The sequence below is a fragment of the Hypomesus transpacificus genome, chromosome 18, assembly GCF_021917145.1.
Source record: "Hypomesus transpacificus isolate Combined female chromosome 18, fHypTra1, whole genome shotgun sequence".
Lineage (NCBI taxonomy): Eukaryota > Metazoa > Chordata > Actinopteri > Osmeriformes > Osmeridae > Hypomesus > Hypomesus transpacificus.
In genome coordinates, this window is record NC_061077.1 from 7261151 (window position 1) to 7275008 (window position 13858).

The window sequence follows — 13858 nt, forward strand, 5'->3', positions numbered from 1 at the left end:
ACTTTCACATTTTCATTAACCACGCCCCATAATATGCTTATCAACTATGTGGGAGGACCTTGAGCTCATTGTTCCAATCAAACGACTTTGCAAAAAAACGGCAGTAAAAGTAATCGAGTGTTGTCCACAAATGAGCCGCATTTTGTGTTTACATTTTATCCTACAAATGCAGAGGGTTAGAATCTCAACAAGACAACACCAATATATTTGCACAGGGTGTGGCTTTATTCTTCATGACATCAGTAGTTCACAGGTCAATCAATGGAAGGTACATAAACACAAATATGAGGACCATTTCAATTGGAGTATTATGTATGGTGACATACCTTTTACAACATTGGACAAAAAGGCAGACCACATAAATACACTTGTCAATAATGGAGTTTGATATGATTATCACATATCATACAAACACATTAAATGTGAAGGAAATTAAATATACAACTTAAACTTATCAGTGCTAAATTAGTCTCAACAGCAAGCACAGACAACGCTTCCATAATCTTTAAAATACACTACATTGTAACTTCTACAGTGCTGAAACATTTTTTTAAGTGATCTTGTCTGAAACAGAGTGACCAGAGGAAACCAAGGCACTGGAACTTTCATCACAGGAATCACATCACTTAGGAAAGCTCTCTCCTTTCCTGACCCATAGCATTTAAACCAAATTATTAGTATAAGTTAATTATTTTTCTTCAGTTATATTTTTTAAAACAGGAATCACTTACTTTAGATGTCCAAAACATGTACTACTGTAGATACCTTGATGGGCTCAAAGGCTTGAGTGATTATGACCTCCCATTGACCCTGTACAGCGTGAAGCCGGCATTGTAGCATCAGCAAGCTCAAGGTCAGACACTTTTCCAAACCACAAACCTAGAACCAGATTATTTTACATCTCAACCAAAACCACACAGGTTCCAACAGCACCTGTTCCCAGACCAGTGGTTTTGAGGCATCTTGTACTGCCCTAGGAGTTTCAGAGCATCTGACCAGATCAATAGATCAACCCTTAACTAAGAGCTGTCAGTTTAATTTTGTCGAGTCAGACACTCAGGACAAACTCCATGTCCCTTAACCTGAAGCAACTCTGTTGACAGGAAGTGTGGAGGTCGAGAACAGCCTGGGCTCTAGTCCTACCGCAGCTTGGTACCGCCCTCGACTACCTGCATAGCTTGGACATTTTAACATGCCCAAAAAGTTTGTACTTCATTGATCCATTGGTAACTAGCCTGAGGTGGTAAATATATGGCTGTGTCTCTTTTCCATCAGTGATGTGACCACTGACTGTGTGGCTGGGGTGGTAGGTTGCAGCTCAACAGTCTGAGGTATCACAGGGTTAAGGGATCTAACAGTACTGCCAGTAGAAAATGCGAAGAGCGAAAGTAATACGCCTCAAGATAACAGAATTGATTTACATCAAGTCTCTCAAGAAGGCTGTTGTGTTTGTAAAAAGCTCATTTGACCTGGCTAGTTGTCATGGGAGCAGCATGCAGCTCAGGGGTTGCAGGGGTTAAGAGAGGCCCAAGGAGGCCTTGTCATGATGGCGCCAGGCTAAAGGCAGTTACTAGTGTCAAATGATGTAGACCAGCGTCCACACAGAAACAGAAGCTTGCATAAAACAACCAGCATGCAAACACGGTGTGGAACACATGACAGGGTTCTTAGTAGACCAACACAATGGCATATCAGTCTGGTAGCCCAAAGAAATGGTGAATACTTCACATAGAAACACTTTGTAAAAATCCTCTCATCCCATGAGAACACACACCCACACATCCTGGGATGGACTATCAGACTACAAGATGGAACTGAAGCTCTCCAGGACAGACACATGAGCCCGGGAGAGGCAGGGTGCCAGGGACCGCTCCTTCAGCGCTCCTCTCCAGGCTGCATGCAGGGCAGGCACCCCCCTCCACATGGAGAGGGCAGAGATGGGGGGAAGGGGGGGAGACGTTCTGTTAGTCCATCGTTCTGATGATGTGGGAATGTGGCGTCAGGTCAGAGGTGGAGATCTTGGGGTCAGGAGAGGGCGGGTTGACAAACACTGGTCCTTACGGGGGAGAGGGGTTGGGGTGATGGAGGATGCTTCTCATCTCTGCAGAGACAAGGTGACACAGAGACAGAAAGAAAGAAAAATCACGTTTAGTACTGTAACCGAAACAGACTGAGGGGATGAGTGACATGAATCCAAACAAAACAGACAACATCAAGCATCCCTGGCAGAGACAACAGCAAAGAGCCAACAAGCAACTTAAGAGGTTAGAAGCTGTGGGTAAATGCTAGTCATGTCAGTTGAATGTAAATTCAGGACGAGTTGTCACCTATAGCTTGTCTACCTCTTCGAACCTGGATAACCCTGAACTCTTAAGACGTACTTGCAAGTTTCCGGTACACGCTAGAAAGTGCTGGACTGTTCCGAGACAGTGCTAACGGTTTAGGAATTCCGCCTACAGCGAGGCAGCATGCATCGATCAGCCCAGAGGAGCTTCCAACTCATCGTCTGCGAGAGGATCTAGATTGTGAGGTTCGGGTCTTGGCCGCTCTGGGCTGGGAATCACATCTCGCCCTGCCACTGTTATCGTGGGCTTCCTCAGTGGTCCTGCTGCTGGAGCGGGAGGCCTGCCCCCTCCCCCCGCTACTGCTCTGAGCGGCCTGGGGGTTGTGGACGGAGAGGGGGGCGGGGGCTCTGGGGCACCTGGGGGCTGGCGGAGGGCCAGCATGAGCCGAGGCCGGCCGGCCCCCTGACGAGGCTCTGGCTGAGCTCGACCTGCTGAGGCCGGGGTCTGCCGCGTGGCAGTTTCTACGACCAGAAAGCTCCACCGTCGGCATTAAGTGGGGCTTGAGCCCCGGTTTAACAGTGCCCTGCGCTCCGCGAGCGTGCAGGCCGGGAGCCCTCGAAAAGGGGGAACTTTCTATCGATTTGGAAGAAGATGCGTGGATACTGACAGTGGAGGGAGACACGGAAGGAGACGTGACAAACGTGTCTTCACGACTAGGGGCAGAGCCCCCCCGGCCTGCGGAGTCTGTCCTGCTGATCGGGCGGCTTACGGCGGCGCTGTCCGGAGAGCTGGCCGAGCCCCCGAACACATCAGAGACGCTACGGCTCCGTATGAAAGTGGCGTCGCGGGGAAGGCCCCCACCTCGGCGGCGGCGGCGGTGAGCCCTGTGGGAGGAAGGGGGAGGCTGGGGGAGGGGGGAGGTTCTTACAGGGCTGCTGTGGAGGCTGCGGGTCAAGGCCCGGAGGTGGTGGCTGGCCACGGTGGGGACCGGGCTGGAGCGGGGGCTGTTCCTCAGGTGGCGGTTGGGGCTGCCCCGGGGGCTCCGGGGGGCCCTGCCGGACTTGGTGCCCAGCTCCTTGGCCCTGGAGCGGCGGGGGCTGTTGTTGAGGCTCCGGGGGCACAGGGGGGCCTCCAGGTCCTCCAGGCGCTGGGTGAGGGCCAGCTTCTGCTGGATGGCCATACGCAGCAGGGAGTTCAGGGTCTTCTTCTCGTCCTCGGCTGCTGCCAGCTGCCTCTGCATCTCATCCAGCTGGGTGACATACTGATCACACCTGAGACACACACACACACACCATGCACGTGAGAGATACACATTACATATCAGACATACAGATCACACAGACGTAGACAAGAGACACAATAGATTCCAAGATAACCACAGCAGAGTAGACTTGGAGGGCGGTAGATGGAAGATGCAAGAAAGAACAAAGAATTTCTGTACAAGTTGAACCGTCTCAGTGCCGTGATGATGGTTGGTGTAATGGAACAGTTCATCTGGATGAACACAAGGTGGCTCCATTACACAGCATTTCTCAGCTTCAGGCCTGAAAGGCTCCGTTTTCAAAGTCCTATGAGCCGGACAGACCGCAGACAGTACACCACTACCTCTTCCTCCAGACACAATGATCTTAAGATAATCAAACGTCAGCTCATTACTGTGTCTTGGGAGGTTGGAGCCAGCCTCATGTCCTCTTACATCTGAAAGCCTCTTCCACACTTAAGTAGGTACTTAACGGATCCCAAAGAGAAATTGAAGCGTTACCAACAGTAACTGTATGTAAATAGAATTACTGTGTGAATAGAGTTAAAAAGAGCTTACCAATAAAAAGACTAAAAAGACACAGAACTTGATAGGACTTTACCAGACATTTACTTGATGTACACGGGGATAGACGTATATATCCAAGGTGCCACACGTACAAATAATTTAACGAGGCAACCCATAGATTACACAGAGTACATAGATGCACTAAATAAAGATTCTTTAACAACTGGTAGGCTCCTTTGCCATCAGAGCTAGCTCTATATAGAACAAACTATTTACGTACACAAAAATGAACAAAAATAACCCCAAAATCCTTATCAAATTCTTACATTTTACTCCTGTTTCACTGGATGTGCCCCCCCCCCCCCCCCACAGTGGCTTTACCACAAAGTCCCAGCATGGTTTAACAAACAACAGAAGAACACAAACCCTTCTGCATTACCAAACACACTAAACAAACGGCGCACACACAAGTTCACATGCCAGACAAACTTACAACTGGCAGCAAACCCTCCAATCCACACGTGAGGAGGAGACTAAGCTGTGACCCATGTCCAGTTCTGCTAACCCAGGCCAAGCAAAGGGCCTGAGGACCTGGTGGCCTGTCCTGTCCCTGGTCAGGTCAGCCCAGACGCCCTCAGGCCATCCACTGGGGCATGTGTGTCCTAATCTGCACGTGTGCCCCAGGACAGTTCCGAGAGACAGGGCTAAGAGCCATGTAATCTGATTAGATGACACTAGTGAAATAGCTGTCCTCTTGTCCCTGACGTGCCACGTCTGTGCTGCTGCATTCCCTGGCTACTTCAGCAACATAAACACTAGACATGAGGTATTAGCTGCCGCTAAGCAGTTAGCATATCCAGTCTTCCAAGGCATCTGGGAATGGTTACCAGGCTGGAACAGAGGCCTGGGTCTAGAGCTTCTGCAGACACCAGATAAGTGTAACCCAGCATGGCGAGGGAGCATGTATTTCTAATTAATATGCTGTGTTAGTATTAGTGGAAACCAAGGAATAGAAGAAAAAGTTGGCCCACCTGCTGGCAAACATGACGCGCAGAGAGGAGAAGGTGGCAGCGTCCTCCTTCAGGGCCTTGAGCTCGTTCCTCAGCTTCACCATGGTCTCAGACACCATGCTCTTCTCAGTCTCATACTTGGTCTTCAGGTTGGACAGAGCCAACTCTGCTGTCTGGAATTAAAAACTGGGTTACAGCGGGAACGACTCGACGCTCTCTAGCATGCACAGCTAATCGGCTTTCTCTACACGACAGAACCATTACCACGGGCACATCCACCGTAGCTGTATCTGACAGGGTATAAAGCTAATCTAATTCTAGTAACCTTGCTTTCAGAAGGTTCACTGAGCAGTAAGCACACCCAAGCGGTATGACATTCAGATCTGTACCTCCAGAATCAAGTTCATTCTCATATCACGGAGCAAGATATACAATAGCTTTTGATTTTATGAACTTGCTTGGTCCCGGTCTGTCTGCCAGTGGACATGGGGGGAACATGGAGTGGACATCGGGGGGACATGGAGAGGACAGAGAGGACATGGAGAGGACATAGAAAGGACATGGAGAGGACATGGAGTGGACATGGGGGGGACATGGAGAGGACATGGAGAGGACATAGAGAGGACATGGGGGGGACATGGAGAGGACATGTGGGGGACATGGAGGAGACATGGCGAGGCAGACAGCTGGCATCAGAGACTGACTGCTGAGGGAGCGCCACTGCAGAGGATTTGCCCGAGTGCAAGTGAACGTGTGTGTTTGAGAGAGTGACAGTGAAGGGCTTGGAATAAGCAGGTCACACACTGCTGGAGGCTCAGGAAGGGGGGGGGGGGGGGGGGGGGAGCGGCGGTGAAGGCTGAGGTAATAATGCGGAGAAGGACTCCATCACACTTCACTGCAGAAGCCTCAGCCGTCTGACAGGCCTCCGGAGAACAGCCAGTCATATAACTAACAAACAGAACAGAACAGCCAGTCATAACAAACAAACAGAACATAACAGATTTGGTGATTTTCTACTGAAAGTCTTAGTATGGGGGCATGAGACTGGCCAGAGAGATCCCAGCCAGCTGGAACATAAGGAGAAAGCAATGCTCTCACTGCACAGATAAAGAGCTTTACTTAGAAGGCAAAAAACTAACACAGAAAACAAAACCTCATGGGCTCATTAGGAAAACATAGAAGTCTGTATTGTCCTTGATCAGAGGATTACAGTGGCTGTGTGCAGGTCATGAACAGGTCAGACTGGTCTCAGCCCACATCCACTGAACACCATAACCCCTAGGTTACTACAGCCCCGAGGCTACTACTTATATATACACATGCACACATTCAGCCCCTAGGTTACTACTAACAACAGCTTGCTCATTATCAGAGTATGTGAACCGGCTAATTGGCCCCCTGTGTGTGTGTGTGTGTGTGTGTGTTTGTGTGTGGGCTGGAGAGGTGTACCTGTTTGTTGGCTTTGAGGACCGTCCTGAGGGTAGCGATCTGCTCTCTCTTGGTGCTGAGCAGAGACTTGAGCTTCAGCACCTCCTCCAGGAGGGCCTCGGCGTCCCTGTCCGAGTCGCTGCCGCAGGCGGCTGACGGAGCGGGCAGCGTTCCTCGCTGGCGGCACAGATCCACCGCCACCTGAGGGCACAGACAACCAGGCATCGCTCGCGTCATAATGGGAGCCATAAACTTGGCATGTGAGACTTCTTCCCCTAAAGGTCAACAGAGATAAAGCCGCACATGAATTGTGTCCATGCTAAATACTACGCCATAACTCATCTCTGGTATTAGTGGGCCCTGAGCAGTATAGTAAATTCTGCTTCCCACACATGTCAGGAACTGGATAATCTGCTTTCTGGCTCTCTGAGAGGACTGGAACAGGCCGACGGGTAACCTAGTTACATATGCAGCTTTTACTCGTTTCGAATGCTGTGGAGGACGTGAGGCACCCTACCTGGAGGTGTTTGATCTGGCAACGGATGACTGCCACCAGGTTGCGCACGTTGGAGGGGTCCCTGAAGTCCAGGGTGGGGGAACCGGGGCAGGCAGGGGCGGCTGCCGAGGAGGAGTCCCCGCTGGCCGACGCGCCCTCCCCCTCCGCCCCCTGCTGCACCGCCTTCCCAAACAGGTCGTTGGAGCGCCGCTTCCTCTGCGAGTGGTGGTGGGGGTGGACGTGGTGGTGCCTCCCTCCGCCCCGGGTGCCCTCGCGGTAGTAGTCCAAGGTGACCCGTTTGGGCGTCAGGTTGTTGCAGACGCAGATGTGGTGGTAAAGGTTGGCCAGCTCCTCCGAGAAGGCCAGCAGCTCCTCCTGCGCCACGCTCAGGTGGCCCTCCGAGTCCGTGGCCACCTTCCGCGTGGCTCCGATCTCCTTCTCCAGCTCGCTGATGCGCTCCTGGTCCTGCCGGCTGGACTTGATGCACTGGCGGATCTTCTCGGCCAGCTCCTGGGCCTCGCCCCTCCAGCGCTCCTTCTCCTGCCGACAGCGCTGCTCCAGGGAGGCGTAGCGCACCCCCGCCTGGGACAGCTCCTCCCTCAGCTTCAGCAGCTCCTCGCTGGCAGCGCGCATGCGGCACTCCAGCACCTCCGTGCTCTTGGTGTCCAGCTCGTAGTAGTCCACCCCGTCCACCTGCTCGCCGTTGTCCAGGCCGTCGGGCCGCTCCCCTGCCTTCTGCTGGGGCGGGCTGTGCTGCTGGGCCGACTCCAGCTTCTGGGTCAGACAGCCCACCTTCACCTCCTGCTCACTCAGGGCCTCCTTGGAGATGATGAGCTGCTGCTGGAGTTCCAGGACTGTGCTGGTCAGGCCGGCCTTGTCCCTCTCCGCCTGGTGGGAGACACAGAGGAGCAGCGCTTAGAGCACAAGCTACATCTGATTTGTGAACATGGAGATTCAAGTGGCAAGGACAGAGAGCTTGTTCCTTAATTTTGAGGCTGGCTTGATAGAACAGCAGTGTTTCGCTATGTTGATTTTGCCCGCCACAGCTAAATTTCTGCCGCCACGGTATCAGAAATAGGTCTGTACAAAAATTTAGCCTGTCTATCAACAGTGATTGTTAGAAAGCGTATCAGAGGATAGCACGGACATGCGCTTCACAGCGCAGAGATTGCGTGTGTGCGTCCTTGAGGACTCTAGAGCTAAATTGTATAACTTATGTTGGCCGCGTTACGCTGAGCTTCTTAACGAATCTGGGAAACGCGGCCGTTGTCAGTTATTTTAAGGCTGTTATTGTATTAGTCTATAATTCTTGCTAATTTAAATTAAGTTAACTGGTGATTTTTAATTGTTTGTAGGCTATTCTTTCCCTGCTAGCGAAATTGCACATGTCGATTTGATTGCTGCCCTTGCTCACGTTTGTATTTTAGGTGCATTATTATGCTGAAGTAGTTTTAATTAATAAATAATGGGTATTGTGTTATTATTAGCTACAGAATGCTTAGCCTATCAATATCACATGAAGCAGACCGCGTTCATGCTTCCGAGTGGCCTCTTAATCGATAGGCTAGGCTACTGACCATATACAATAAGTTGTTACGTTAATTATTAATTGGCAGCATTTGTGCCATTTAGAACATTTTTTATGACTGTAAGGTGTCATTAAGTAGCCTAACTTTACAGGCCTGCCGCCACTGCAAAAAAATAATCCTAGAGGAAACATTGAACAGGCACCATGAGCACTAAGCTCATTCCGACAGCTTGATCGCACACCTTCCCCTCAGGTTTGGAAACCCTAAACAGGCATTTCACCCTCCACTTCCTTTTATCATCATGAATGATTCAGGTCATGACACAGACTGAAACCACTCAACTCCAGTCTAAAACAACATCTGCTGGGCAACACGACACCAATCCCAGCAAAGTGCATAATCAATTATACATCTCCTGAAACCAGGTATCTGGATTAACACCTTTAACCATATAATATTAGGATATGACATTGAGACATTGCAATAGTTTGAAAAGCGCAGGATGGAAATTGCAACGCTGTTTCAACGTTAGCTGATGGTAAAGTAACATGAACCTATGATACCATGCAGGATGTGGTGTACAACAGGAAGCAGCAGGTCAGCTTTATCTTTAAAAGCCCACACTAAGAGCTCAGTCATGCAGAACTAACCCTTCTCACTAGCCTCATCTCCCTATATATAGGGCACTGCAAACTAGGGCTGCCCAGCAGATGGGGCTGGGAGGGTAGGTATTACAACAACTGGATATCACCCTGTCAACCATATTGGTTTATATTCTACTGTTTATATGGACGGTGTTTAACAAACATGGCACAAGGCCTGGAATGGGGCCTGGTGTCTAACTGCATACCTGCAGAAGTTGCTGTTTGACTTTCTGGCTGTCTGAGAGGTGAAGCTCACTCAGCAGGTCAGACACCAGGCCTGGGGCCGGGGGCCTCAGGAACACGTCACTGTTCCTCGGGGTGGAGAACAGATGGGCGTGGCCGTTGGTTTTCGAGCCCCCCAGGGGAGGAACGAGAGGCAGCGGGGCGGTCCCAGAGACCAGGCCATTGTTGTAGCCGCTGTCGTCTCCCTCCCCGTCTCCTCCCCGGTCCAGCTGCTCCAGCTGCAGCTCCAGGTTGCCCACCGAGTCGAAGGGGTTGATGGCCAGGGAGGAGAGCTCCCTCCTCAGGCTGTTCTTCTGCTCCCTCTCCTCCTTCAGAGCCTCCAGGGCTTCGTCCAGCTGCCGCTCGGCGATCTGCCGGAGCCGCGCCGCCTCGTCCATCTGGGCCCGCAGATCCTCCTGCTCCTCATCCTTCTGGGTCAGCTCCAGCTTCAACGCCTCAAACTCCACCTGCGCTCAGCAACGCCCAACACAGGGACAAGGACATGGGGTCAGGGGTGAATGTGTACTTGACGCGAAGGAGGTCACTAACAACAAACAACTCCTATTCTCCAGTATCAACAGTTCCAGTTGCTTATGGTGACTGTTGACATGAGTCATTAGTTAACTGCAACCTCCCACCAGCAAGATGGCATTGTCCTGCATCCACTGAGCTGTCCCCTCAACAATGAGTATCTGTGTCCCAATGATCTACATGGGAAACAGTAGTCACAAGGCACTGACAACCAGACACAAAACACCAGACAAGGCTGACCTCTCATTTATAACCCAGTCTTAGAAAGCTCCATTTTAGAGCAGTAGAAGATTCAAATAAGAACACAGTAACAAATAAATAGAACCCATAACGGATTAGTTGGGAACCTGAACACTGTCCTGTAGTCACCGGATTTCTGTCATTGTCGACTATGTTTATACGCAAAAAAAGCTAATATTGCTACTAAGCTGTTTCCATGGCTAAGGAAAAGGTACTTCCAAACTAGTATTTCCATTTCCATGCAGCCATGCATACTTATGTTCATAAGTCCTTCCGCTACACCCTGTAAATAACTTTATTTAAACGTAGATGTGTTTCTCCTTCCAACCAGAAATGAGGGCTTTTCTTTTGGGCATCTCTACCCCAGCCTTGCAAATGGCTTGCTAGTTATTATTAGTTTGCATGTAAAGGTAGTCAGTGTCTCTCATTTAGCAATTAATATGTGTATAGAATTCTTGCTGGTTCTGAATGGGAACTGAGAGGGTAGCAGTGGTTGTGAGAACATGGAGGGCTGTAGAGAAAGTCATACCTGATTTTCCCTCAGCACAGACACCTGCTTCTGCAAGGAGATGTTCTCCTCCTCTAGCTCGCTGTTGTCCTGCAACTGACGAGCCTCCCGGACCTTGTACTCCTTCATATCATCCCTCATGTGGCCCTTCTCCGCCTCCACACCCTCAAACTCCTGAGAAGTGCACACATGACAGGTCCCATTGTCATTCCAAAATGGCATAACCTTGATGCGCAGTTCCTCAGAATGAATAGATATGAACCAAACCTTCTTCAGTTGAGTGGAGAGGCCTCCGAGGCGATCGATCTCTGCATGGGCGTTTGCCAGAGTGACACGTGCCAGCTTCAACTCTGCCTGATGCTCCTCTATGCGTGTCGCCATGGCAGCCTCTTTGTTAGCAGTTTCCTGTAGCAGACTCTCCTCCCGGGTCTCCCCAGCAACTACTGCACGCTTCTGGCTGCTCATAGAGTCTGTCAGCAACTATACACACGTTCATTTTCATATCAGTCATGTTTTTTACACACCACAGGTCCCTCACATAGCTTATCTGGTCTGTGTGGCGAGATTGGTCAATGGATTCAAAACATATATATGGCAGAGCTAGTATGTCAGGAAAGGAACCTAGGAGATGGATTGTTTTGTGTAGTAACTCTATACAATGAACTAACCTCCAGACAAGTGAGATGCTGTTTTCCACAATCAAGAGAAATGTCCACCTATAATTACCCAATGTGATCGCAAGCTAGCATAGTTCTCCTTTCAGACAATGTACTATCAAACCTGTTCATGGACAGGGGTCTTACAAGGGATTTGAGGTGAGCCATTATGTTGTTCTTGAGCTCTCTCGCAAATGTGATTAGTACTTGTTATGGCTGGGCCAACCACTCACGCAGCAAAGCCAATTTAAGCATATCATGTGAGGTGTCTATGCACACCATAGAAACTTTCACATTTGAAATGTTGCATAATAGAGAAATTGAATCAGATGTGACTAACACTGGGAAGTCAGGCAAGAACTGGAAACACCATATAATTGTGGACTGTGATAGGTTGTCTCTATTACATCTTAGCAAGATGCAATGGTGATATTAGACGTTTCATATTCAGAACTGTTACTGGTTATGTCACTAGACTAGCAGATGAGAAAAAAGCCAAAATGCGCCCACGTGATTAGTTTCATGGGATTTTGTTACATAAACTCACAACAAACTGCCATGCAATTGTTTGTGTGCTGAGATGGTGAATATCTCATACTAACCTTTAAACCATACACAGAACCACTTATGACAGTTCTTAATTCTAGGTCTTAATGTTGGACTGGTTTGCATTTAAACATAACTCAAAGATGCCAAGAAAGACATAGAATACAACCTTAGATGCATCTTTCATGTTAGAACTTTAGATGTGCTTATCCTCATGATAGACTAAATGGTCTGTTCGATGAGTAGATCCAAGGAGTTTTCACTGAACCTTCTCAATGACGTGCCTATGACACTATGCACCGCAAGCTCATGTAACAGAAATACCGTTTCCTGGCATTAGGCCTACCATGAGGATCATTGGTATTGAGCAGTACAGCTAAGAGCCTCATCTATTTTTCTTAGCAGCTAACAGTAACCCTTTTGTCTGCCTGCAGTAATCCAAGGTTGGTGGTCACTGCAGAGCTCTGAGTGACTGGTACTTGCTCACACAGCCTTTACAGGGATATCGTCAAATGTAATAGTCCTACTTCAAGTGTAAACCAGTGGTCCTCTTTTAGACAAAAGCTCCTATGTATGAGCTGGCATCGGTACAGCTATGGCGCTCTTCTAAGTGGTTAGATCTGATGACATCTTTATGGCTTGTCCAATCAATTACTAACAGGGGGTGTGCTAACCTCTTTGATCTGCTGCAGCTCCTGTTTGAGGGCCTCATGTTCCTCTTCCAGCTGGGTGTGTTTGCTCTTGAGCAAGGAGCTCTCCTCCAGCACCACTAGGCCATACCGAGCAGCCTGCAACTTCTCTTCGTTGGCTTCTTGGAGCTCCAGTGTCAGACGCTCCACTTCTGCCCTCAGATCCCTTCTCCCCATTTCGGTCTCCTCTTCATCTGCACCCACAGAGTCGGCCTCCTCCTCCTCCATCATCTTGTCTGGTCACCCAAAGACTCAATGGGACACCTTCAATCCTCCCGCCTCATTACTCCACACTGTGGCGCAGAATAAACACACAGTTTGCGGTTAAGGCATTCCTTAATGAAAGCCTTTCCAGCATTTTATCATTAAACCTTATCTGGCACTAACTGTTTGAAATTTGGTAGCTATAGCCTCACGACGTCACAATAAAAATAACGGATGGATACTAATGGATTGTAAAATGTTTTCTATACAGTAACTGGCTGTCATGTAGAATGAGATAACAGAACATTTCATTCGGTTTCATCCAGCCATTCACTATCGTGTGTAGCTATATTAACTAACATTTGTTTAATATGTATGGCTAGCTAACTACCATCTTCTCAAATGTAGCTAGCTAGCCAGATTATACCCTGTCTATTTTATTGTTAGGCCTAGATCCACCTTGTTCACATAACTGCAGACATTATAAAGCATAAGTCAAGACTGATCTCTTTCATCAAGTCGAAAGACAATTGACCACAACATGAATCTCATCACTTCATATCGCCGCACACACCACCGAAGTGATAGCAAGCTAGCTAATTTCGTTTGCCAATAATAAGGGACCAAATAAATCCCGCTAACTTAAGCTAACAAGCTATTTAGTTAGCTACTCACCCCCGATCTTGTTTGTACGCGTAAACGATGTGTATATCCAGGGCCACAACCTAAATTTGTGTCATATGTACTCGTTTCATAAACGAGAAACAGATAATCTTCCTAACTAAATAGCCGGGCCGGTCTGTAAGCACCTGCCCCGCCTCGATCAACCTTCGATCTTAGTCTGCACTGTCTGCACTGTCCACCTGAAAACTGAAAACGTGACGTCAATATCCGATCTGTCCCGAGGAAGGCAAGCAGCTTCTGCGAAAGTGTCAATCACTTTGAACGCCTTATCTTCGGTAACATACAGTTATCCCTATTTGTTATGTATTGGTATTCAGCTGCAAAAATGACACATGTATGGTGTAAGTCCTTGATATTAATTCTGAAGAGTGGGAAATTCTAATATTTTATATTAAGCCCACCCCCTGCAAGAGATGGA

The 13858-nt window shown here is 48.9% G+C and overlaps 1 protein-coding gene across 1 annotated transcript; it reads right to left on the reverse strand.

The window, feature by feature from the left end:
• Positions 1-202: 202 nt before the first annotated feature.
• On the reverse strand, positions 203-13813 carry zgc:162200 (uncharacterized protein LOC558638 homolog). Its single transcript, XM_047039958.1, has 10 exons — positions 13432-13813; positions 12538-12845; positions 10929-11141; positions 10683-10835; positions 9367-9849; positions 7009-7875; positions 6513-6692; positions 5085-5236; positions 3214-3556; positions 203-2101 (listed from the first exon to the last, which is right to left on the reverse strand). The coding sequence occupies exons 2-10, from the start codon at positions 12781-12783 to the stop codon at positions 2096-2098; spliced, it is 2643 nt and encodes an 880-aa protein (XP_046895914.1). The 5' UTR covers positions 12784-12845; positions 13432-13813; the 3' UTR covers positions 203-2095.
• Positions 13814-13858: the final 45 nt, after the last annotated feature.

Coding starts and splice junctions, on each gene's coding strand:
- zgc:162200 (XM_047039958.1), bottom strand. CDS start 12,783: ATGATGGAGGAGGAGGAGGCCGACTCTGTGGGTGCAGATGAAGAGGAG. Junction 11,142..12,537: donor AGCTGCAGCAGATCAAAGAG/GTTAGCACACCC, acceptor ACGTGTGTATAG/TTGCTGACAGACTCTATGAG. Junction 3,557..5,084: donor CGCGTCATGTTTGCCAGCAG/GTGGGCCAACTT, acceptor TGTGTGTCTCAG/GTGTGATCAGTATGTCACCC.